At 41.3% G+C, this 24,594-nt stretch overlaps 1 protein-coding gene across 2 annotated transcripts in view; it reads right to left on the bottom strand.

The window, feature by feature from the left end:
* Positions 1 to 24,594, bottom strand: part of LOC136421209 (aryl hydrocarbon receptor-like) — a 188,231-nt gene that overhangs the window by 78,591 nt on the left and 85,046 nt on the right. For both annotated transcript variants that reach the window (XM_066408406.1, XM_066408398.1), the window contains exons 3-5: positions 21,732 to 21,847; positions 18,876 to 18,965; positions 10,395 to 10,563 (exon numbers count right to left, since the gene is read on the bottom strand). In XM_066408406.1, coding sequence (XP_066264503.1) covers positions 10,395 to 10,563; positions 18,876 to 18,965; positions 21,732 to 21,847 — 375 coding nt within the window. The remainder of the gene's footprint in view (positions 1 to 10,394; positions 10,564 to 18,875; positions 18,966 to 21,731; positions 21,848 to 24,594) is intronic.

Genomic DNA, 24,594 nt, shown 5'->3' with positions numbered 1-24,594 from the left:
CTACATCTATCCAACTTCCAAGTGGCTCTCAACTTCATCGCTGCCATCTGGGCTTGAAGGACCATGGGCTAATGTAGTGGCCACCGTTTCGTAACTTCTGTCATCAAGCCGATGCCCCCAGTTCGGGCTCTGAAGCATGCTTGCTGCGACATGTTTACATTTGAAATATCCAAGAATTGTTTTCCCGACTTTTGGCGACCCCAAGATCTTGGAGGAGAGATTAGCGAGGTTAGGACGGAAATGCATGAATTTGACATTTTCACAAATGTCGGAAACCCCCAGAAAAAAACGAACCGAGGTCGGTACGAGGCAGTCTATGTCATCGGCATGCACCGAAACGCTGTCAGGTTTGTGCAGCACTGGTTTCAATTTATTTACATTGCTGCTAGTTTGCTAAATTGAGAACCATTGAATCCTGAGCCTAATTTTTTCATTCTGCAAAATTGCAGGTTGTTTAATTTTTCTTCTGCAAACTGCAGGCGGGTATTTCGAACGCTGAAATGATAAGATTTTGGGCTCCCTAGCGACTTGCTATGATACTGCATCAGAACAACCAGTTTTGATATCTCATGCGACATGCTACATGGTCATGATTTTTGAGTGGTAGATAGCTCTTGGAAGGGACAGTAAGTCGCGTAGGTTTGGGCCTCCTAGCGGCTTGCTTGGAACTGCAGGAGCCGATTTCTCAACAAGGGGTTGACGGTTCGTCATGACATTTGGTATGTCAAAATAATATGCTAATCATACAGATAGGTGCTAATTTGCATGATTAATGAGGAAAGTTTATAAATCAAGTGTATTCCATTATAGAACTCTCAAACATGTGACATAGTAACTGAGAAAGAGAGTAATATTGATAGGTATCAATTATGCAAATCAGTGTTCTAGCCAGGGCCCGTCCTCCCGTCATTTGACGGAAATTTGCCGCTCATTACGGACAAAAATTTTGCCCAACTCATCATTTTTGATGGACAAAAATCGGTGTATAAAGATATATAGACAGAGCTTCAAATTTTGCGAAAACTCCAAAAGATCAGCGAAAGTTTGCGACAAGGCCAATCTAGATCATTTGTAATGTTTGCAGCCGACAACCTCAGCCAGACACAAAGAGCGCCCTGGTGGTTGCTAGTTAACATACTACAGTAGTTGGTGGCCGCCGAAAACTCCCCTCCCCACTACAGTTTTGGCCGGTCGCATCGGGCTGATGTTTTTTTTCTGTTTTGTCCCTCTCGGTTTACCGCCAGTTAATGCCATCAAAGAAAACTAAAAATTATGAAATACTTCTATAGCTATCAGCCATTCTGTAATCTGTGTAAACATTTATTCAAGTTTCAAGCCAGCTGAGTTACATGCACTTTCTTCCCGCGAAAAATGGTAAAGCGACGTCAGATATTTTATTCCACCATGCAATAACAGCGCACGTCTCCGTCACGTCAAGAAAAAATGACCAATGATATGCAAGTCTTGCTACTCGCGAGATTTCAGCTAAGCGTGAATTTGCGAGATTTTATTGGAAATGGCGGGGATTGCAAGGATCGAATGTCGAAGTAGCTGTTGGAAGGCTTGAATCGACAACTTTTGAACACATTCAGTGCAAAACATGGGAGAAAAAAATAGGATGTCTTTATGGCGTTCCTTCTCAAAGTAGCGTGACAAATTCCTCATAATGTTCAGTAATTACAGGGTGTATACCAGACAAGTGTTGAAAAATTATGTTTTATTTTTGCCGACTTATTCTGTGTACTTTTTTGTAGGACGTAGATACGTAATAAAGTTTTGTTGTTCTGAAGTTTCTTTTCTTTGCCGTATACAACATAGAAGTGTAGCTTGTGTGTGAACATTCGATCTAACCGCAATGATGGCACACCACCCAAAAAATTAAGCCTTAAACCCTTGTGTAAATTTTCACCAAAAGAGATGTCATTAAACTAAGCTTAGTCTATCAGGAAAATTTGCAGCTCAAAATGCAGGAAACAGCGTTTCTGAGGATCAAGATTTCGGCACTCGATGTGTTATTGCCTCAAACAAAATTGAAATGACGGGTAAAAATTTCAGGCTGGCAAGAACACTGATGCAAATGAATACCTTATTTACATAATTGATAGCAAATTACTATAATTCCATAGTGGTAAATGATGGGGATTTCATTCTTGCAGCATTTGAAATTTAAGTAAATGTGGACATTATCAGACATAAATCATGAGGGCCTCATTTACATAATCCATGAGAAATGTACAATAGCCTTCTTTGCTAGGATGAGACTTTCATACTTTGAATAACTTGTGTTATTCAGGTAGGGAAGATGATCAACTGACATAATCAATGCCCATGAGATCCTTTTTTGCATAATAAGGCCACAGCAAGTAAATTTTATGGATGACATCCTCCGCAGACTCCAAAATTAATGAGATAGGAACACTCTCCAGTTTAATTCAGGACTTCCATTTTAATTCCGGACTGACCTCCCATATCTCAGCAACCTTACATCTACTTGGGCTGATATTGTAAACAATAGGTAAAAATGATGTAAGAAATATGTAGCAGCCATCGATGACCCCCTGGGGATTAGCCCAAATCTGCAGAATTCTGCAGAAATCTGCAGATTTCTGTGACCTTGAGCCAGAAATCTGCAGAAATCTGGGACTTGAGCCAGAAATCTGGCTCAAGTCCCAGATTTCTGGCTCAAGATCCAGATTTCTGCAGAAATCTGCAGAAATCTGGACTTGAGTCAGAAATCTGGCTCAAGTCTCATATTTCTGGCTCAAGATCCAGATTTCTGCAGATTTCTGGCTCAAGGTCACAGAAATCTGCAGAGGGCAAAAAAAACAAGCCCGGCCAAAAAAAACAAGATTCCTATAATTTCAAATTTTGAGATAATAATTCTTGTTAAACAAGAAATGAGGCGATGAAATATGATATCATGACCAACAGGTCTTTTAGTCCTGTATTCATTCATAAATAATATAAAACCTCCTTGATTCAACAGTAAACACGTCCTTGTAGATGTGTATACATCGCAATAGACTAACTGCAACAAAATAATGCAGAAAAGAGCTTGTTGTACCATCATCTGAAGCAACTACATGATGAAACATCTTGTGTATACAGCTCAATTAACTAGAACAGCTCAATTAACTACAACAAATGCAGAAAACAGCTTGTCATTATACCATCATGGGCAGGAACTACACTAGGTATTCATATGCAAGGAAGCACCTTAGACTGTCAACGTTTACGACATATTTGCCAATTTTTGGCATGTTGACCACCGTCGGAGGGCAATGAAATTTCTTGTTTTTTATTTCGAAATCAGGCGAAAATTAATGAGCGCGCTGATGCCATCCATAAAAATTACTTGCTTTGGCCTAAATGGGAAACATTGATGATACTCCACTCGAAAAGGTTAACATCAGTCGGTGAAGGTGGTCGTGGAACTAAGTTTGTTAAAGGAAGGTAAAGCAGTTTTATCCCCCGAAAATTGGATTTTGAAAGTAACAGTTGTTCCATTTTGAAAGTCAATCTATGTAGTCATTTCTGTACATGATTAGTTCAAACAGCACTATCACAATGTATAGCGACGTCCATTATGCAAAAATATGACGCCATTGTGATGTGAAAATTGTCGCGCTATCAAATGCCTGGGGGAGCAGCCATTTTTCAAATCTCCTGAGCACGGTCGAACTTCGCAGACGCGTCCCAAATGTTTCCGGGGATTTGATCAAATGCGTTGCCCAAACACATGTGTCGTAAGTCCCTCCTGAGCCTTCCTTTTCTTGACTGGTGTAGAAAACTCAAGAGGTCGCCCAGGCGGACGTTTTCTCATTGTTTTGATGGGACACCAGTGGCAAGATATGCCACCGGAATTTGCCGAAACCTCGCCGAATCCTGCCAAAGACTGATGGCGAAAAATGATTGAGTTGCGCAATTTTGCTGGAGTTTTTTGTAGCTTCGCGAAATTAAGGGGATCATCATTAGGCTAATTTTTGTTTGGTTTTAAAAGCTCAAAGTATGAAGTTATTACGCAAATGTCCTAAACAGTATTAGTAAATGTCACTACCATAAAGATTTCAGCATTTATCTATTTCACGGTGGCGTGAGCTCTTCAAACTCTGTTTAATTAGTAATTGTATTTTGAACGAACAAAACTGTGCTCTGATCTTAATGTACTAAATATTAGTGACTTAAACATCATAGAGTACATACAAAACAAGAGTTCCACGACCTCATATCTCCATGAACAATTCTATTCATGCAAATAACTTACACATTTGCATAAGATATGCTTGGTCATAACTACCTTTATCTAACTTACATACGTTGCAATATTGACAGGCCTATAATTTTCCAATTAGATGAATTATGGTGTTTTTGCATCAATTATGCAAATTAGGAATTCATTTGCATAATTGGTATCTGTTGATGCTCCACTTTCCATAAACTATAAATGTTACATGTATTTGAGTCTGATAAGGAAACCACTACAAGTATAGATTTTCCTCATTAGCTATGCAAATTAAGTTCCAATTAGCATAATTTGCACTTCATTGTGTATATCTCTGTCTAAGCTACCTGCATACTAAGTATCATATTGACAGTCCTATAATTTTCCAAGTAGATGAGATATGGTGTTTTGCATTGATTATGCAAATCAGGAATTTATTTGCATAATCGGTACCTGTTGATGATCCACTTTCCATAAACTACATACGTTACATGTATTTGAGTCTGACAATGCAACCTTCGCTAAAGAAGGTTGCATTGTGATCTGCATTGTGTGTGTGTGTGTGTGTGTGAGTCAGTGCGCTGGTTACCTGATTTTGTCAATTTGTGAACATGAATGCTCCATTTTGTTTTATTCTGGGCCACCTCTTGGGGGTCGTCTGTAACGGTTTGTAATAATAGGCTTTGGGCTTCCTGGTGATTGACCTTGGTACAAGAACTATGTGACTAAAAAAAAGGTAGAAATCAAGACCACAGCACATCCACAACTAAATGTATTTACTAGAAAAGCAACATTTTCAAGAAAATGCAGGATGTTTTCCTCCCACAACGTACTAGTACTTCTCAAATATGACATCCTTAGCATTTACCGTAAGGGAATTATGAAGTTTCAGCATGAATAATGGAAAATAGCATAACTTATGTCCAGGTGTATTTAACCTTCATAAAGGAACCTGCATGTGAAATATGACATCCCAAGCATGTTTCGTAAGGAAAAACAAGTTTTTGCATAGATTATGCAAATGAGGTCCTCATTAGCATCATTTAATTCCGGGTGTATTCACCTTTCCTAAAGGTACCTACATCTCAAATATGACATCCATAGCATTTACGGTAAGGGGAATACATTGCCAAGTTTCTGCATGAATTATGCAAATGAGGTCTCTATTAGCATAATTTATGCCCAGGTGTGTATTCACCTTTCCTAAAAGTACCTACATCTCAAATTGACATCCATAGCACTTACCGTAAGGGAAATACACGTTTCTGTCAATATTATGAAAACATTAGCATAATTTATGTCTAGGTGTATTCACCTTTCTTAAAGGTGCCTAAATCTCAAATGTGACATAAATTGCACGTATCGTAAGGGAAATACAAGTTTCTGCATAAATTATGCAAATGAGGTCCTCATTTACATAATTTATGGCCATATCTATTCACCTTTCCTAAAGGTACCTACATCTCAAATATGACATCCGTAGCTTTTACGGTGAGGGAAATAAAGTTTTGTCATGAATTATGCAAATGAGGAACTCATTAGCATGATTTATGTCAAGGTGTATTCACCTTTCCTAAAGGTACCTACATCTCAAATTTAACATCCATACCATGTACCATAGGTACATATAACTTTCTGCAATACCATTAGTAGAGCTACCACCCACATGTCATGTTGGAGGTGTAGGTAGCTTTAGGAAAGGTGTATACAAGGGAATGTGCGTTATGCTAATAGCTTAAGTACAATGTACCGTCAAAGATGCCACGGATCATTGTCGATCAAATCAGGCGGTGACGTGTGGGGTGTCCAGGCCCACAGTCTAAATTTGATACAATTCTACCGCGCACCGGCAAATGAACAATTACACCACGTACTTGACACGCATAAATCAACAAAAACATGTAACGTTATTAATTTATCTTGGAACTGTTTATGTGGATTATTTTGCTATGCAGTCTAACTAATTTTTCTATATAATGGCTTACGATTTACGTCCAAAACTAGTCTGGATTTCGTCTAACATGCAGTGCAGACCCCTTCCTGGGCCGTGCGCTGTCCGGACTGGTTGATGAATAATAAATTATGTTATCATGAATATTCGGTGATTACAGTGTTTGAAAAATAGATTTGATGAATATTCTGCATATTGCCAGCCGTTTTCCATGCCCTAAATCCCCCGCCCCGGAACGTGCGCATGCTGCGCTCATAGCGTACTTGCAATCATGTTCAAGATTTGCGTAATCATAATTACGCTAAAGTTAACGGTGGAGGTACTGTACATGCATTGTCTGGTTGGAACTTAAAGCAAGTGATTAAGGAAAATTGTGCTATATCATTTATAATCAAAATCATCAGATAGCTACTTGTACCCGCAATAATATTTTCTTAAGACATTACCCCAATTAAAACAAATATCACCCCCCCCCCCCGAAATAGGGTTATGTCTATAAACTTTTGCTCCATAGCGTCGAAAACAAAGTTTTTGTGAGACGCTCGGATTTCAATTTCCCGCGGCAGGACCCACAATGCTGAAAACACCTCGTCTGTAAAAAGTAGCTCAACGTACTAAGATGTTACCAATTACATGTTGACACTAGGAAACAATAAATTGGGAAAATCTTACGGCTATTTTTGAAAATGAACCCTCCAAAAATATAAATGGCCTTCTGCATCTATTGTCAGCCCAAAATATAACATTTTCCATGCGTTACCCAAAATATAACATTTTCCATGCGTTAACGGTATCATTTTAAAGCTCGTAATCCGCACTATACAATATGACACTGGTCAGTTCACATCGGGGGTTTCAGTTTCCGGATTTCAAGGCAACCATCTTGGAAATCAAATTTTCCAACTTTTTTCTACTGAACAAACACTTTAGTTTTAACGTTGGGTAACATAAATTCGTGGGGTACTTAAATTCGGGATTTTTCGAAAACGGGGTATTTAGGGATATGTGCTAGATGCAACATCAGTAATACCGCTAGAAATGCAAACTTGACAGACTAACGTATTCAGAACACTGTCTGAAAAGCTTCGATAAGCATGCATTAGAAGGCGACGAGGACAAAAACTCTCCGTCCCTTATTGGAACAGTCTGAGGGCTTCGTGGGAGAAACACACCACATCGTTGTCGGCTGGTTTATAAGACAAATGTCACATCCGCTTCCTGCTAAACACAATCATTTACAATACAACTTATATTCTTAAAATTGCTGACCTGCAATTGGACTCTAAGTGTGATCAATCATCAAAACCCCTCTTTGTTGCTACAACCTACGGCACGTGTATTTTCCCGCCGCCATATCATTACCCAGAATCCTGTTGTCAAGCAGACGACAAAGGTTTGTGAGGAACACTTTTTTGTCTAAATGTTGCGTGTGATTGTGGACTGAGGACGATATTTTCCTCAAAGTTTGCTCCTAACACAACAAGGAATACATGGACATAGTAGTATTATCAATGCTACGGCATCCGGCTAACTTTCCATGAATAATGTACACGTTGCCATGACGGTGGATGTCGACTTGACTATAGCTACCGACTCAACACACGGGTTGTTCTCGTAGGCCTGATGTGTGCAGTACAGCCGTTTTTTCGTGTATTTTTTTACTTGGACACGTCTATATCCATAGCACTCTCCTCAAGCCAAGGATGTAACGAATAGCTGCTGTATAAAATGTAATTAGCGGTAAGATATTCAAGACGAATCTTCTCTCCCGAATTAATGTTCACCCCTGTCCGACAGCACCGTCATTGTGCGTGCGGCAGACGGTAGTTTCAAGTTGAAATATTATGGTGTCAGCACGACTAGAGACAAAATCTACCATATATATGATTAATGCAAAGATAGTACATGATACTGACAGAATAATAGAAAAAAAGGATGGTTTATTGTTCTGCTAGATTGATTTCAGTCAACCATTATCGGAAAAATCCCGAATTTATGTTACCCAACGTTACATGACATTTAAAAGAGCATGATTTCCCTTACGTTATGGTTCCTTTAATTTGGTCATAAGATGTAAAGCTATGCGCAAACTTTTTAAAACTGTGCTGCCCCCCTCCCCGCACTTTCTGTCTCAACAAGTGACACTACTTAATAATCTCTGATAGCAACTTGAATGACAAGACTCATTTGATAACAGACCATTCAGTACACTCAATGAATTTGTTTGGACAAGGTGCTGGCAGTTCAAGCCTGGGTCTTGCCCGTCCCAGTAACGTTACATGCGTCTCATCCTCCTTTTTTGTTGGGCTCATACGCAGTGTCTCATATGCAAGAAAACGTGTAGCAAGCATAAGAAATATGAACTACTGCCAGACGAAATAAGCGGCTCTTCTATCGCCATTTGAATCGCGCGACTGTAATATCTTGCGCCATGGGTCAGGCGCACTGCGCTTCCGTCTGTTGGTCTAAAGAAAACCGAAACGGCATCGAACCTGTTCGCATCAGTTTAAACGACGCAAGTGTAAAGTGGGCCTAAATGGGTATTTTACCAGACTGCAGACTTGTGATTGAAAGTAGTTTTACGTGTACTGTCACCAGGCCTGACAGATGGTGGCGGCCATGTTTTGTGCTGGAGCTTGAGCTGTTGTTTACAGACAATTTTCTGACGTTTTAGAGATTTTGCGGCCTCAAAACTCATATCACAAGGGAAACAAAGCTATAATCGTTATTTTTACGTCATACAGGTCTTCTGTGAACGAATTACTCTTCCGCCGCGCTGCCACATGGTGAGGAATTCTTGAACTGTGTGCACCGCTGGCATATTGTTTTTTGACCAGTGTGCTTCAGTTTACGAGAGACAGTCAAAGTTGTTTACAGTATACTTTCACATTTTTTGGGTATCCCTGGTTAGCAAATTTAAAAAAAAAAGAGGAATAAACGTAATGGGGGGCGCCCGAACATCGCACGCGCCTTACATCGCACGGATTCTTTACTGACCTTATTTTGCATAAGTACGCTGTGTTTGTGACCACTGACTATACTGGTAAGGAAGGTAAATAAGTGAAGTTCTACACATAGCTGTCATTTGCATTCAAAACATATTTGTACATATTCATTTCTTGTTTTGTCGAAAAATAATATTTTGACAATAATGCTGGTAGCGCTGAGTAGACTGAATAGAGGGTCACTGCGTAGCTAGACGTCCCGGCGCCTAAATATATGACCTGTGCCAAGCTGACACACAACTATCATTCACGTAAGAAATATAACTTCATAAAACACTAAAAATTTGGGTCTTTAAGTGTTTGTTGAGTAGAAAACTGACCAAAGAAAAACAACGTAAACATCGGTGTCATATGGCGACGTTGTTTTCCCGCCTCTTTTCCTCGCCGTGATGGTGGCGGGGCGATTTAATGCACAGCGAGGTTCAGAGATTTGTTGTGCTCTAACATGTGATTGGTACCGTCTATGAAAAGGAAACTGAATACAAAGATGGCGAAGACATTAAGCAATAAGTAGACGGAGTATTGTTGATGTAAGCGTTGTCATTTTTTCGTAATTAATTTGTCAGTCGGGCCGCATGCAATACGTACGTCGGGCCACGCACACAGTGCGTAGTAGCCTATTTCCCGTGAAATCATGAGCTGGGATGCGCTAGATATAGTCTTTCTCACATGACGTGAGAAGTGCACACAGTCAAAATTTTCCAGTCAAAAGAAAGCTAGAATATAGTAGACTGCAAGCCTCATTTACATTTTCTTAACTCCATCACCAACTTCCGAAGAGAACAATATTATAAAAGCGTGCCAAGTTAGGCACACTATCAAGCGTAGCACTAAATCAGAACGTATATTCGCGAAAACGTCTCACAGCATTTGCCGCTTGTAACTCGGAGCATGAAGGGCTCAGGAACAGTCTGAATACATTTCTTATCCAAGTAAGTCCTTTAGATGAATGTGTTCAAAATTCATTCATCAAAACCTGACCACTCTCTGGCAACCAGTGATGGGGCGCCGTGAGTTCGAGCGCGTAAAAAAACGTGCGATGTTAGAGCATCCCCCGTTACAGTCCAAAATAAGAACGTACTGGGTGGATTTTGAGGCTGAAAAAATAAACGCATTTATTCGGGAGATGAGAGTACTTGGAACACTGCTGTAAGTATGACTACCCAAGTTTTAATGGAATTTAATTGGTGTCTAAGGCGTTTAAAGAATGCCCCACCTGGACACATAACCCCATTGTATGGCACCACACTGTTGTTGTTGGCGGAAACCTGGCTAGGATCAGCAGTCTCCTCCAATGGCTGCATATTCCAGGACAGCTGCCGACGGAATTCCGCCCGATCTTCTGTGTGGATCAGCTCATACACACCTTGATGAATCACGTCTGACTGAAATATACAACAGAAACTTTCTGCACAGGATATCGTGTATGTAACACATAATGATTAAAATAATACTTTCATTCTATATTCATCATCTAAGTCCTAAGATAATTTCTACATATTTTGCCAAGATAAAAAAGGCATTATATGGTTGTTATATTTATGGCAGATGACCAGATTAACATACAATTCACCTATTCTGTATGTATATGAAAGAATTCCCATCCCTCCACTGGGATCATTCTCCTATGCAGAGGCCAATTATCATGTTACAATACTGCAGCCTTATTTGACCTCAAATGGGCAGAAATAGTCAACGCCCACGTTGGTGAACAGTGGGTCCTCCGGTATGACTCGGCCATCTTCTGTTTTCCTGTCTTGCTGTGCTGACGGCTACAAGTAACACACTTGCCATCAGCGAGTTAACTTAGTGTTTTCACACTTTGGCTGTCCCAGACTTTCTCCCCAAGTGTCCATTATCCTGAGGACGTGGGTTTCTCGTACCACTAGCTCCGACACTCAGGACCTTGCCTTTGTTTCCTTGCAGGGATGCTATCTCTTCAGACTACGTTGTACGTGCCTTACTACACCAATACTGATCAGATTTTTCACTTTGCCTTCACAAAAATTTTGAACAGGAAGAAAGTGTTGAAAGCTGTAACCTTTATTGCATATTGTGTAACATCCACTACCATAATACCGCCACTGCAATTTCTTAAGTGATACTAATTTAGCAAAGGAGCAACTCGTCATTTTTTCCCGGTTACATGTCGATGTTATAGCTTACCTTTGTCACTTATGCTGTGTATGTTTTTTTGTCTCTCTTGGTCTGCTAAAAACGAAATATCGTAATCGTAAGATGTTGCGGAAATGCACCGAGAACGGGCGTGCGCACGGAAGGGGGTTCCATAATACCGCCAGGAAGAAACTCGGCAATTATCTTGTTGTTAGTCACCTTTATAGACCAGCTGTTGTTCCTTTCTTTCGGGGTTGTGAGTTCCCTAAACATACAAAGATGTCTGGGGATACAAAAAATCACACGAAAACAGATGTTACTGATACGAATTTTGATTTACTGTAGCCCGTCACAACTGCTATCACGTAAAACTTATAATTACGTCTGGCGTTCTACTATGATTCAGTTGACATAATGGCGGGTCCGTTGCTACATGTAGTGTAACGGTCGTGTTAATTGTTGGTCTTATCCAAAAAATCAAGATCGTACATGTAACTAGTCCTGCGTGCCCACCACCCCTCGTAAGTCATATCTTGAGGGTTAAAGTTGACACGGCAGGTCCACTATGCCGCTGGGCGTGAATCAGGAGCAGCTCTCGTGAGGTCCGGCGGCGGCATTGCTCGATCCAGTTATGGAAGAATCCCAAGTGTGGCATGCAAATAAAGACATTTTCTTTGACTATTTATCACAGGAGATTTATTGGTTCCGGTGACCAAAGTTTGTAAAAAAATATTTCCACTGCCACATGTATCCAAAATTTCTGGCACCCCAAAAAGACCCTCTCCATCACATACATATTACCAAACTGTGTTGTCTCTCCAATGATATTATGGCAAAAGTGCTCAACTATGACTTCCCCTCGACGCACTTTCACAGCCCTCCATCTTCTTTTTTCAAGTTAGCGCCATGATGGTTTACAGAATCAACGGGCATTTGACTATTTCCAGCATTTTGATTGGCTTGCTACAACATGTGACTATCTACAAAGAGAGCCCCAATCAATTCATATTGGGATTGCAGGATATGCTCCCTGGAGGGGATTTTTCTTTTCATTTCTTTTTAATCGGCAATGCCGAGAGCCAACAAATAAGAGTGGTGTGGCCATAGCATCATCATTGGTCGGCTGCAACGCAGGCGACTGTAAGTAGTTTCCAGTTCTTTTTGTTGCAGGCGAGGTTTGCGATCTGCCCTGGTAAAGCAGACTGCAGTCATCACCCAGAAGTTGTTGTATGTACTGCAGGTAGGTTGTAGGTTGACGTCCTCGCCTGCGTCTGCCGTGTGACGGAGTGCACAGTGCGTACAGCTTGACGGGCTCATCCTCAGGCATGCGCAATACGTGTCCTATAAACTTCAGCTGCCTTGATCTCACATGCTGAATGAAGGGTTTTGAGTTGGTTATTTCATGAATTACAGAGTTAGACACCTAGTCAAGCCTCTTGATATTCAACATGACACGGTAGCAAGAGGTGGCAAAAGAGTTAATTCTGTTCTCTATGTTCTTTGTAATTACCCAAGATTCACATCCATAGGTAAGTACTGAAACACATGAGGCCTTAAAGAGTTTTACTTTGACAACAATAGGGATACAATCACCCCTCCAGGGGTGTTCTAATTTTAAAAAAAAAAACATGCTAGTGCTCTGCGCTTCTTAAGGTCACTACTTGTTGAAGCCATTGAGCCAAGATGCTTGAAATTCTGTACAAAATATACTTATTAGGCTTGCCATATACCAGAAGTGGCGGACTTGGATTGTCATTGTAGCACGTGTATTCGGTTTTGAGGACACTAACAACGAGGCCTAGATCAGCAGCTGCGGTAGCCGTTTCTGTTAGTTGTTTTTGTGCTCTTGCTCCTGTTGACTCTATAAGGGTGATATTGTCGGCCTCAGTGCTGATTGTAAATAACGTATTGTAAGCTGTTGGTATACTTGTTTTTGATAAAGCGCTACCTGTTACTGTTAGTTTGAAATGGGGTTTGTTTAAGCAAGGAGGTTATATAACCTCCTTGGTTCAACACAAATGTCCGTAAAGGCATTTCAGGTGTTAAAGGATGTTACTAACAAGAAGTGAGGAACGTTTTGTTACCTTTGCACAGAAGGTTATATTTTCAGTGGCATTTATATGTAACGTTATGTGTGGATGAAGTCAGCATAACTCAAGAAGGCCCGGATGGATTGTATTGATATCTAGTATGTGGGTAGGTTTGATGAGACCTAGAAATTATTAAATTTTGGGCCATCTTGCGGCTTATTACGGTATTGCAGCCGAAGTCAACGATTGAATGAATGAATGAATGGTTTATCAAAATTGAAACGAAATTGCAGCCACAGACTGAATCGCGTCATTTCTGACAGGCAAGACGTCATTAGGCCGCACTTCCCATTTTGAAAAAAAAAATTGGGTCGCTATCAATATTCCCATTCACAAATTTTTACTCACGATTTTACTACCGGTATTTGTTCAGTTGTAAAACTCAATAGTCACCAAAATAGATTATAAAGGCCTGCACATACCTAAAAAGTGTGGTCACATTTTATCATAAGTTATAATTTATCATTTATTGAAACTATTTCTCAATATCAATCATGTACATGGCAAAACGTAACAAAGGGGTGCATTGTATAAAATGAGCCATACAAAGCTGAAACTTGAATAATCCTCTTATTCTTTATGTTATGTACTTACCCTTATCTTTAACCTAACTTTAAAAACCCTACAATTACATACGACATCATAAGTGCAAAATTGTGGACTATTGAACTTTGAACGTATCGAAATATGAATATTTCCTTTTTCATTCAATTATAGAAAAAAAAGATCTTTTACAACAAGCCGTCGTTGAATACTCTGACAAGATAGGGTACCGGTGAATCTCTATATTGATAAGTTCTACATTTCACAGTTCTGAGTTTGTGGAAGTTCCTTGTTTCCTTGCCATGACACTGACCCATCCTCTGAGGAGCAGCTCAGGGTAAAGTTTCCTTGCAAACTTCCTGCACAGGTGGATATGCCATTGAGACAGTGTTTGTAGACCGGTGTGAAGATTTATAGCTTGTGTACTGTACACCCACAATGGTGTGAAGAGCTCTCTTCTGGACTTTCTCTGTCCTCGTAGTTTGTTCTATGGGCATGGTAAGTCCAGTGTGCCACACTGGCACACAGTACTCTAGGACAGGTCGCACGTAGGACGTGTACACTTTGCATCAAATCTTCTACTATGAGGTTGAAGCGTTTCAGACTTCTGAGCATAAAGAGTCTTCCGTTTGCTTTTGTGACCATTTTCAATACCTGCGTGTCCCATCTCAAGTGTGTTAGTAGTTGTAGCCAGACTCCCAAAACGTGACTACCTCGATCTCCAGCTGTGTCCCATTGATTTTGAGAACTGGCAGTGCGGAGGGAAGTTTCATGAAAGAAAACAACATAATCTTGCACTTGACTGCATTTAGTAGCATGTGATTCTCACTGGACCACTGATTGAAGTTATTCAGTTCCTCTTGCATGATGGATGGCTCTTTGTGATGCCGAGACTCTCCCAACGAAAGATCGTCAACGTATCTACACTCATCCAAGGAAGACTCTCTTACCGCATTATTGAACACAGCCAGAAATATGAGGGGCCCAAGTAAAGTTCCCTGAGGTACCGAACAGGAGAGCGTCTGCCACCTGGACAGTTTGTTGTGGTACCTAACGCGGCGGCGGCGGTTTGTCAGGAGGTCACTAATCCATGCAGTGTTCGAAATAACCACCTGTTTTCTGCAATTTGCAGAAGGATATTCAAGATTGCAGAAGAAAAATTAAACAATCTGCAATTTTGCAGAATGAGGAAAAAGTGAAATTTTGCCTTTTCCGTGGGCCGTGATTGTGATTTTTATCACAGGTTGTGCAATCTAATAACGGTATGCTTCAGAACAATTATTCCCTGCAAGGATATGATTCCTTTTCTTCCTTATCAGAACAACATTATGAAATAAAGTAATTTTATTTGATTGATTGAATAAATACGCTTTTGCTGTTGCATTTCAATAAAGTGAACTCGCTTTTCATTTGAATTATTTTTCGGTATTTTTTTCCTGTTTCAAAATTTGCTAGTAAAAATTAAAGATAGAGTGAGGGAATAAAGAACAGTTACTGTAATGTTGCAAAGCTAAATATGATGTAAATATAGGCATAATTTTTTAGGTTGAGAAGGTTGTAGTATGGAGGCTTGTGTATTTGCAGAAAATATTTTCAAATTGCAGAACAAAATTTTGACATTCTGCAATATTGCAGAACACTGGAAAAAAGTATTTCCAGCACTGCCATGGGATCAAACTTGGTCTTGCTCCAAGCTTTATCATCAGTTTGGTGATGGCAATGGTGTGGTCCCGCCAATAGCCTTTGAGAAGTCCGTCATCACAAGAGTACAGATGTTACCCTGCTCGTCTGAGTTTCTGGCTATGTAGTCAGTCAAACTAACCATGTAGTGTGTAGTGGACCTTCCCTTCAGACATCCATATTAGTCTCTACCAGACTAACCGCGTCGGCTATAGAGAAAACATTTGCCGGGGGACTTTGGCCATGGAGGACCCTCTCTCCGTAGCCGACTCCCTTCATACAATTGACTCTATTTGGCAAATTTCTACTATTTTCCCAGCGACCCGCGGGGACTGGTATAGGCTACATCCGTATACTGCTGTGGGTCTAGTGACAGCCTGATGTCTTGTCGCAACCACTTACTAACAAAAGGCCTCATCTACTTAAGCTAGTTCGATGTCAACAAAACCGGGTGTAGTTTGTTAACACTCGGAGGCTGACACTTAGGGAGTGGCACTACTATGGCATTCCTCCACTGTTGAGGTACGTGCCCCTCCTTAAGCGAAGCATTTAAGATGTCAGCAACAGGTTGGCTTAACTCGTAGGCAAACTCCCTTAACACTCTCGTACTCAGCTGATCTGGGCCAGGAGCTTTCCCGACTGTTAGCCTTTGCAGAATGGGGTATACGTCCCAGGGGTAGACACCTGGTGGTGGGGTGTCACATGGCAGGTATGCTTGAAGCGGTGTCGAATCCAGGCTGGGGCGTCCTTGGGCAACTGTAGCAAACGTTTATATAGCTCGCAATGAGTCATTGTCCGGGATGTTGACAGATAGTTCCTTGCGTTGCATATTGAGCAAACCTCTGATTTCTCTGTACCAGCTGGCTGGATTGTCACTTTTCAGCTTTTCAATCCAGTCACCGTAATAGGATTTCCTGGCTTTCTCTACCTCCCGGTTAACCCTGTTCCTGAGGTGTTTCCACAACAAGGCTTTATCTGTGTTTTGAGCGACTGGCCAAAGGCACGGATATCTGAATTCCGCATAGGTCGCACTGTTTTTGTTGAATCTTTATTGAATATTGTATACAGCAAACTTTATTGTGTCCTGTAAAGAACAGTCCGTCGATGATAGGGTGGATGTTTCTTCTGTGTGAACATTGTACGTGTGTGGTCGAAAAGATGCCACCGGTTATGCATTGCCCCGATGGCCTTTCTCAGCATTGTTGTAAACGCAATAAACTTACCTTGCCTCATCAATTCTTTGCCTCTCAGAATGTGGGAAATATATATAGCGTTAAGAGAGTTAAAAATGTCAAAATTTTCGTCATGATCGGTCTAGCAGAAACGCTGTTCCCATTGTTTCAGGCGGGGGTTGTAACTCTTAAGGCGTCTTGTTTCTTTCATGGCGGACCGCGTCGTCTGGAGGGAGAGGGCTGCTTAAAGGAAGGTAAAGCAGTTTTATGGCCAAAAAAGTGGAAATGAATAAATGTTGAAATCTTTATGGTAGTGACATCTACTAACACTGTTTAGCACATTTGCTTAATAACTTCATACTTTCAGCTTTTAAAACCACACATAAACGAGCCTAAAGATGATCCCCTTAGTTTCGTCAGGCCACAAAAACTCCAGCGAAATTGCGCAACTCAATCGTTTTTCGCCGTCAGTCTTCTGCAGGGTTCGGCGAGGTCTCGTAAAGTTCCGGTGGCATGTCTTGCCGCTGTGTCCTGTCAAAAACAATGAGAAAAACGTTCGCCTGGGCCACCCCTTGAGTTTCCTACACCAGTCATGAAAAGAAAGACTCTGGAGAGACTAAAGACACATAATATGTTTTGGGGCAACGCATTTGATCAGATCCCCGGAAGCATTCGGGACGCGTCTGCTCAGTTCGACCGCGCTCCGGGAGATTTGAAAAATGACTGCTCCCCCAGGCGTGCCAATAGCTCAGCGATTTTCTGTGAGTTCTCACATCACAACGACGTCATACTTTTGAATGATGGACGTCGCTATACATTGTGATAGTGTTGTTTGAACTAATTATGTATAGAAATGACTAAATAGATTGACTTTCAAAATCTGATTTTCGAGGGATAAAACTGGTTTACCTTCCTTTAAATCCAGGCAAGCCGCCCGGCATGATGATGTTTTTTCTATTTGGCACTAGCCATTCAGCACCCAGATTCGAAATTTCCAATATGGCAGATATGCAGAATGGCAAAATGCAGGCTTCATGCAGGTGGTATTCAATGATGCTGTGATTGCCCTCTACCCACATATTCAACAGATCTTTTAAAAGGCCTCATTCATGAGTTTTTTCGCCCCATAGGCATACATGTTATAATACATGTTTTACATGGGCGCCTTCGTAATGAAGCTAAAGAAAATGCACCAATGTTATTCATTTTAATTCACCAGGTTGTATTATCTCAGCCAGTAGGTACCCATGTGAGTAATGAGGCTGTTGTACCGCACTTGAGGCACCTCCTCGAACACGGGACCCCCATTTTTCGTCTCTTCCGAAAGACGGTGCAGCTCTGTCAAGGATACCCTTCCCGGGATTCGATCCGGGGTCTCCCGGATCCAACTAATTGGAAACAGGAGGCTCAACTGCGAAGCCGCTACCAATTGAGCTACAGGGACATATCATGTAAAAAAATTGCCAACAGTTTCACTACATACAGTCTCTTTTTTATAGCAATTACAAACTGCACTACACCCCCAAAAAAGGCACTTTCCAGCTGTGCGGCTGCCGAACTTTACCTGCTAATTTCTTAAGTTACAAACAAGCTTTTATACGCTCGAGATCGGTTGGGCTGGCAAAAGGGAATTTCCCACCGATATAAACACACGTTCATGCAGCCGTTAATTTTTGGGAAAGGGATTCTTTTAGGGTACCCACTCGGAGTAATACATGAATGAGACCTTAAATTTGGTAACGTATAGTGGCAAGTTTGGATGCAGAAAGAACTGTCAAACCTCCTTAGTTTGAACACCTTGATTATGAATATCAATGAGCTTGCCTTATAAAGCAAAAGTCAGCTTTAGGCAATAAGACAACATTTAGGCAATTCTCTGATTGGCTGACAGCGGATGGTTAGTGGCTACGGCCCCTTGAGGTAAAATACCCCGCCTGAAATTTTGTGAAAAAGCAGAATCAAAACCACCAGAATATATTGGCTCTGCATAGGAGAATAATGGAGATCGTCAATGATTAATATGAATCTGACATATGGCTGGTTAAAAGTTACCTTCGTTACTGACAAATAGATCTAATCATAAGTTAGGGATCTCACCTGCTGAAAGCCCAGGTAGTCCTGGATGGTGTGAGAGGCATAGAATACCAGTCCATCACATGTCACCACTACCACAAAACCATTTAGGGCCTGCATGGAACCAAAAACATACATCTTAGGCCTATGTTTTATCTTATATTGCAAGTCAAAACTCTTCAAAGTCCTGGACCCTTATGTCAGAGGAATAAGCTACATGTACATGCCTCTAGTGTTATGGCCTTACCCAAAACTTAAAGGTGAAGACATAGCTATATGTTCTCACATCATAACATTTGTACACCAGCACTTCATTACCTTTGACAAGAAGGTTATGTTTTCGGTAGCGTTTGTGTGTATGCAGATAGCTTAAGTGATGCTTGGTACAATTATATGGTAATTATGCAAATCAGAATCTAATTTGCAGAATAGATGCAAAACGCTGCTTTAAATACTTTAGAAAAAATTTTTTGAAGACGCATATATCATGTCAACTTCCTGGCGAGCCACCAAAAGTCTGAACAGGGAGTGTTAATGGAATTTTTCCCTCTAAGCTCTGATGTAGGACAGGGCCAAGTGGAGAAAAAAAAACAATGTTCCTACTGCTGTGTATCTAAAGCCCTTGTCACAGATCAAAAATTCAGCTCGGCCGACGTGTTATAATTATTAGTCGCCCAAGCCCCGTTCAATTTATGACTGGGCAGATTTTCAGCGACAAATATGGTCGATGCTCGGGCGGTTTTGAAATTCAGCGAGCTTCGGCCAATCAACAAATTTGGCCGACGTTCTCATGAATTGTGACACTGGCTTAAACTCATGTTCAGGTTCAGGTCCAGATTCAAGTCCAGAGGTTCAGGTTCAGATTCAGGCCTGGACTTGAACCTGAACCTCAGGACTTATAAGCTGCACCCATGGCATACAATAATAAATGTACATTTTTTCAATTACATATAGCATTGTATGTTGCCATTAATTTTACATGTAACTTGAAAAATATACATGCAAAATTACATACAGTCAGTGGTAAACATTAAAGCTCAGTAATAAACACATCAACAGCAATGTTTTCCTCTTTTTTATAGCACAAATTTCACGATCTATGGAAGATTTTAGATGGTTTAGAACATAAAGGAGAATATAAGCTGAGAGATTTTTGCAAGTCCGGACTTGGATCCCGACCTTAAGGTTTTTTTGCACTTGAACCCAAACATTTTTACAAGTCCAGTTCAGATCTAGGGTTTAGGTACATTGTAGGCATCACTATTTGTTCCCCATGTTGGTATTACTAGATATCCCAAGTCACAATGCACTCTGGGAAGGGGTAAGACAGACCACATCCACCACATGTCATTCTGTTGTCGCGCCTTGTGACGGACGGTCACACCATGACTGCTCCAGATTTTCTACGCGCGGATGTCACCTTAGCAAGCCGGGGATGGGAGGAAAACTCATAGGCACTTTTTCCTCTATGGGAGAAACATCGGGAAAACCTATGGATGATTTTTCTTCCCAATTTTCTGTTGTTTGGTTGGGCAAGGACAAGATGCGGCCCATCCAGGACGCTGGCTGCAAAGAACCCGTCCATCACGCTCCATTCGTCTCGCTGGTACCGTAGGACCCGTAGCCTATGCGTGGGACCAAGACGTATCGTTTGTCAGACAATTTTGTATCTTAACGAGGTACTGTATCGATCCCAGTTGCTCACTGAACACCAAACTGTGTTATTTAGATCAAGGAGTGAAGCCGGCTCGTTTACTGCCATGCATGGCTGGAAAACCTAGTTTGCAAAGTTATTCACTTTCGATATCACCTATTGTTCACAGCCTGCCTGTCAAACGACTATGTCAGGGGTAGTGGTGCGTACCGGTTCAGCCGAACCGGTTCTGAACTTGTAAAACGTTTCGGTCCAAGTCCAAAAAAAACGAAACGCTGAGAATGGGTTCTGGACTTGTAAAAATAAATAGCACTTATGTACATATGTATAAACATCCTCTGTTTTGTTATTAACTACATAAAACCTTCCATAAATCACAAACTTTGCAACGGAAAAGACGCAAACATTTGTTATCACTAAGTTGGCTTCTGAATATGTCAGCCATATGGAAGTCTCGCAACTGCCCGCGAGATGTGGGTGACGTCAGGGGAACCTAGCAATGTGATTGGCTTAGCCATAACATGGGTCACGTGTATCCCCAGCGGGCGCCATTTTGGACCTGACTTTCTAACCTACTGCATAATTTGACGGGAATTGTAGCCGGGGAATCTACTGCATTGGGAATGGTGCGTGTCAGAGGGGGCAAGTCGGCAGTTTGTGACAATTTCCAGCTGTGTTTGGAAGTGACCCAGTGTGCCGGGACACCCGGGAGTATAGCAAGGCACTTAAGACGCGACATGTAGGTCACCACTCCACGCTTGGTAGAGAGCATAATGTTCTGAATACACACGTTGTACTGAATTATCTTTCCCTAGTTTAGAGGGCTTATAGTTACAAGTCCGGACTTTCAAGTCCGGACCTGAACCGAAGCATCTGGACTCGAGTCCGGACCGGAACCAAAACCCACGTTTCGGTACGCACCACTAGTCAGGGGTGTCAAAGAATTCATACGAATTTTACGGAATACATACAAATTTTACGGAATACATACGATACATTACTAGAAACATACGATCCTTACGGAGTACATACGATCCATTACGCGGAATACATACGATCCATTACGCGGAATACATACGATCCTTACTAATTTGGAGACGTGCCTGGATCAAGTGACACCGGCGGCAAATTCGGCGGACTCGGGATAACCAGTTCTTCATACAATATCTTGGCTTTTAAGAGCTTAATACACCTCGACATGTGGACATGACCCAATTCGCTCTTACCTGAAGTAACATCTCCCCCTCTGGGAAGTATGTGTCATGGTACTGCTGACTGCCATGGCTAGTACCACCCCCATCAGTTAGTTTGTTGGAAAGACTGTTGGGCTTGTGCAGGGAGGCTGCAAAAAAATACAAGGGAGAACATGTAACAATTTGTCATCCCACTGGTTAATGAACCAATCTGATGATAACGTTCGCCAAGAAGGTTATGTTTTGCTGAGCGTGCGTCTGTGTGTGTGCGTCTGTGTGTGTGTATAAACGAGAATAGCTGGATGGATTGTCTATATACAAGGTATGTCGGTAGGTCTTTTTGAAATCTCCAAATGCTAAGATTTTTGGCCCTTTAATTTGCATAATCCGCTATATTGCATTATCAGACTCTGTATGTGGCACCTAACACCTGTCAGTTCACATACTGGGGCAAATATTCCCCTGCTGGCAGGGCCTGTCTCCAGGGGACCTACAGCTAGTGGTCAAGACATAAAGGGATAGCTAGAACCTGACAGTGTATACAACTTGATTTGACATGTGGATAGCTTAAGGTCTCATTCATGATTTTTTTCGCCCCATAGGCTTACATGTTATAAAACGTGTTTTACATGGGCGCGTTCGTAATGAAGCTATAGGAAATGCACCAATGTCATTCATTCTCTGTTGAGCTCATCTACCCTAGATCATTTGAAAAAATTGCCAACTACCAGTTGGCATACAATACCTTTTTATGGTAATTACAAATGGCACTTAGCTAGACCCCCTAAATCGGCACTTTCCAGCTGGAGGTGATCGACCGAACTACCGCCAATGTCCGGCTGTGGACGTCCGACCTCGCGCGCTGCTGCCAAACTTTACCTGTTCATTTCTTCCGTTACAAACAAGCTTTCATCAGTTTGACCCTTTGACCCCCGGGCTGGCTAAAAGGGAATTTCCCACCGATATAAACACACGTTCATGCAGCCGTTCATTTTTTAGGCAGCGGACTCTTTGAGACTGTACACACAGGAATGAGACCTTAAGTGATGCTTGATACAGTACTAGTAGTTAATTTCACAACGGATTAACGCACACTTCTGCTAATTGCACGGAATCACAAAATCCCGAACCAGTTCCCATTAACAACAGTGTAACAACGTAACAACAACGTAACAACAGTGTTAGTTATCATGGAAGCTCATCTGTGTTGGTAGTAATAATAATACAATGCTAAACTTTCTTCCAACACTAAAGTATTTACGGATCAAATTTTTGACAACCACTGTCGCCTTCTTCAGGATCAATAATGACCAATCACTGCCGTATGTTAACTCGTGAGAGTTACAGACACGTGACTTTATTGACACGTGTCATTACGGTTACGTGACGTCAGCAATTGATCAAACGTGCCAAGAAGTTTTTAACGTCCACTGTCTAAAATTTGATCCATGAATACCTCAGTGTTGGAAGAAAGTTTAGCACTGTATTTATAATAACATTGTTGTGTGAGTGACTTCGCATAACTCGATTGCGCATTATCACGAATTCCGGATAACTGCACCAAAATTTGTCAAACATCGTCGATAAGTAAACTAAAAAGGTGCGCTGAAAATCGCCAAACGCGGTACAAATTAGCCAATAACTGCTGTGTAGAGGCACAATACCGCCAATATGTTTGAAATTTGAGATCTCAACTGACGATGACGTTGATAGTGATCGTATGGGAGGTCCCACGCGGGTCAAGAGATGTGTCGGCAGCACAAAGAGACGCAAGCCTGCTAAAGGCTGCCAAAAGCTGCATAATGCCTTGGCAGACAGCTGTACTAAAAAAAATCGGTCTCTACCAGGCCACTGTCTCATTACTGTACATGCATTTAAGTTCGCGGGAGTTTGATTTTTCGTCAAGGATGAAATGGAGAATTATAGGTGGTTTTAAGTCCGTGGCAACACTATAGACACACAGAGTGGTAACGTCCGTTGACCTTAATCCGTCACATTCCAGCATATGCAGCACTGAACCATGAATAAACAAGCGGGCTTTTGAGCATTCCGAGAAATGTTGCATGCATTGTTTACACTGTTTTCCCCGCCGTTACTACACGTGTTTTGGTTGTCCACTTTCTGTGCTGTAGTGAGAAAATGACACCTCAAAAAGTGTGTAACTGATTCTATTCCAAGCGGAACCTTGACCGTCACAATTATACAGCAATGCTGTTTATCAATGCTTTTCATATTCACGACAACAGCTCCGTATCATTGATTATGCAAAGTAGGTATTCATTTGCGTAATTAATATCACAACAACAGCTCTGTACCATTGATTATGCAGATTAGGTATTCATTTGCATAATTGATATCGGTCAATATTCCTCTCTTTCTCAGTTACATTATATGTGACGTGTTTGAGAGTCCGATAATGGAATGCAGCGGATTCAAAAACTTTCCATTTGGTCTTGTTGAACATCACTCCACCTACATTGTATCTACATACCAAATACCATGATGATCCTCTTCTTGAGTTATTCCCTTTCAAAGTTTGAAACGAAATCGGCTCCTGCAGTTTAAAAAAACCTACACAACTTACTCTCCCTCCCTAGTGCTATCTACCACTCAAAAATCATGACCATAGTATGTCCAGAGCGCGAGATATGAAACCCAAAAGTTCCGCCGCAGTACCATAGCAAGCCGCTAGGGGACCCCAACATACCAAGTATGAAGACAATCCATCCAGGCATTCTCAAGTTATACTGTTTACAGACGGATGGACACACAAACACACACACGAACGCTGTGAAAAACATACATGTAACCTTCTCTGTGAAGGTATGCATTGACCTATGGTCGTGTCAAGAAACAACAACAACAGCTAAAAAAGTCCAGACGGTGCATAGGGCAG

The sequence above is a fragment of the Branchiostoma lanceolatum genome, chromosome 1 (genome assembly GCF_035083965.1).
Source record: "Branchiostoma lanceolatum isolate klBraLanc5 chromosome 1, klBraLanc5.hap2, whole genome shotgun sequence".
Classification (NCBI taxonomy): Eukaryota; Metazoa; Chordata; class Leptocardii; order Amphioxiformes; family Branchiostomatidae; genus Branchiostoma; species Branchiostoma lanceolatum.
This window is presented reverse-complemented; position numbering and strand designations above follow the sequence as displayed.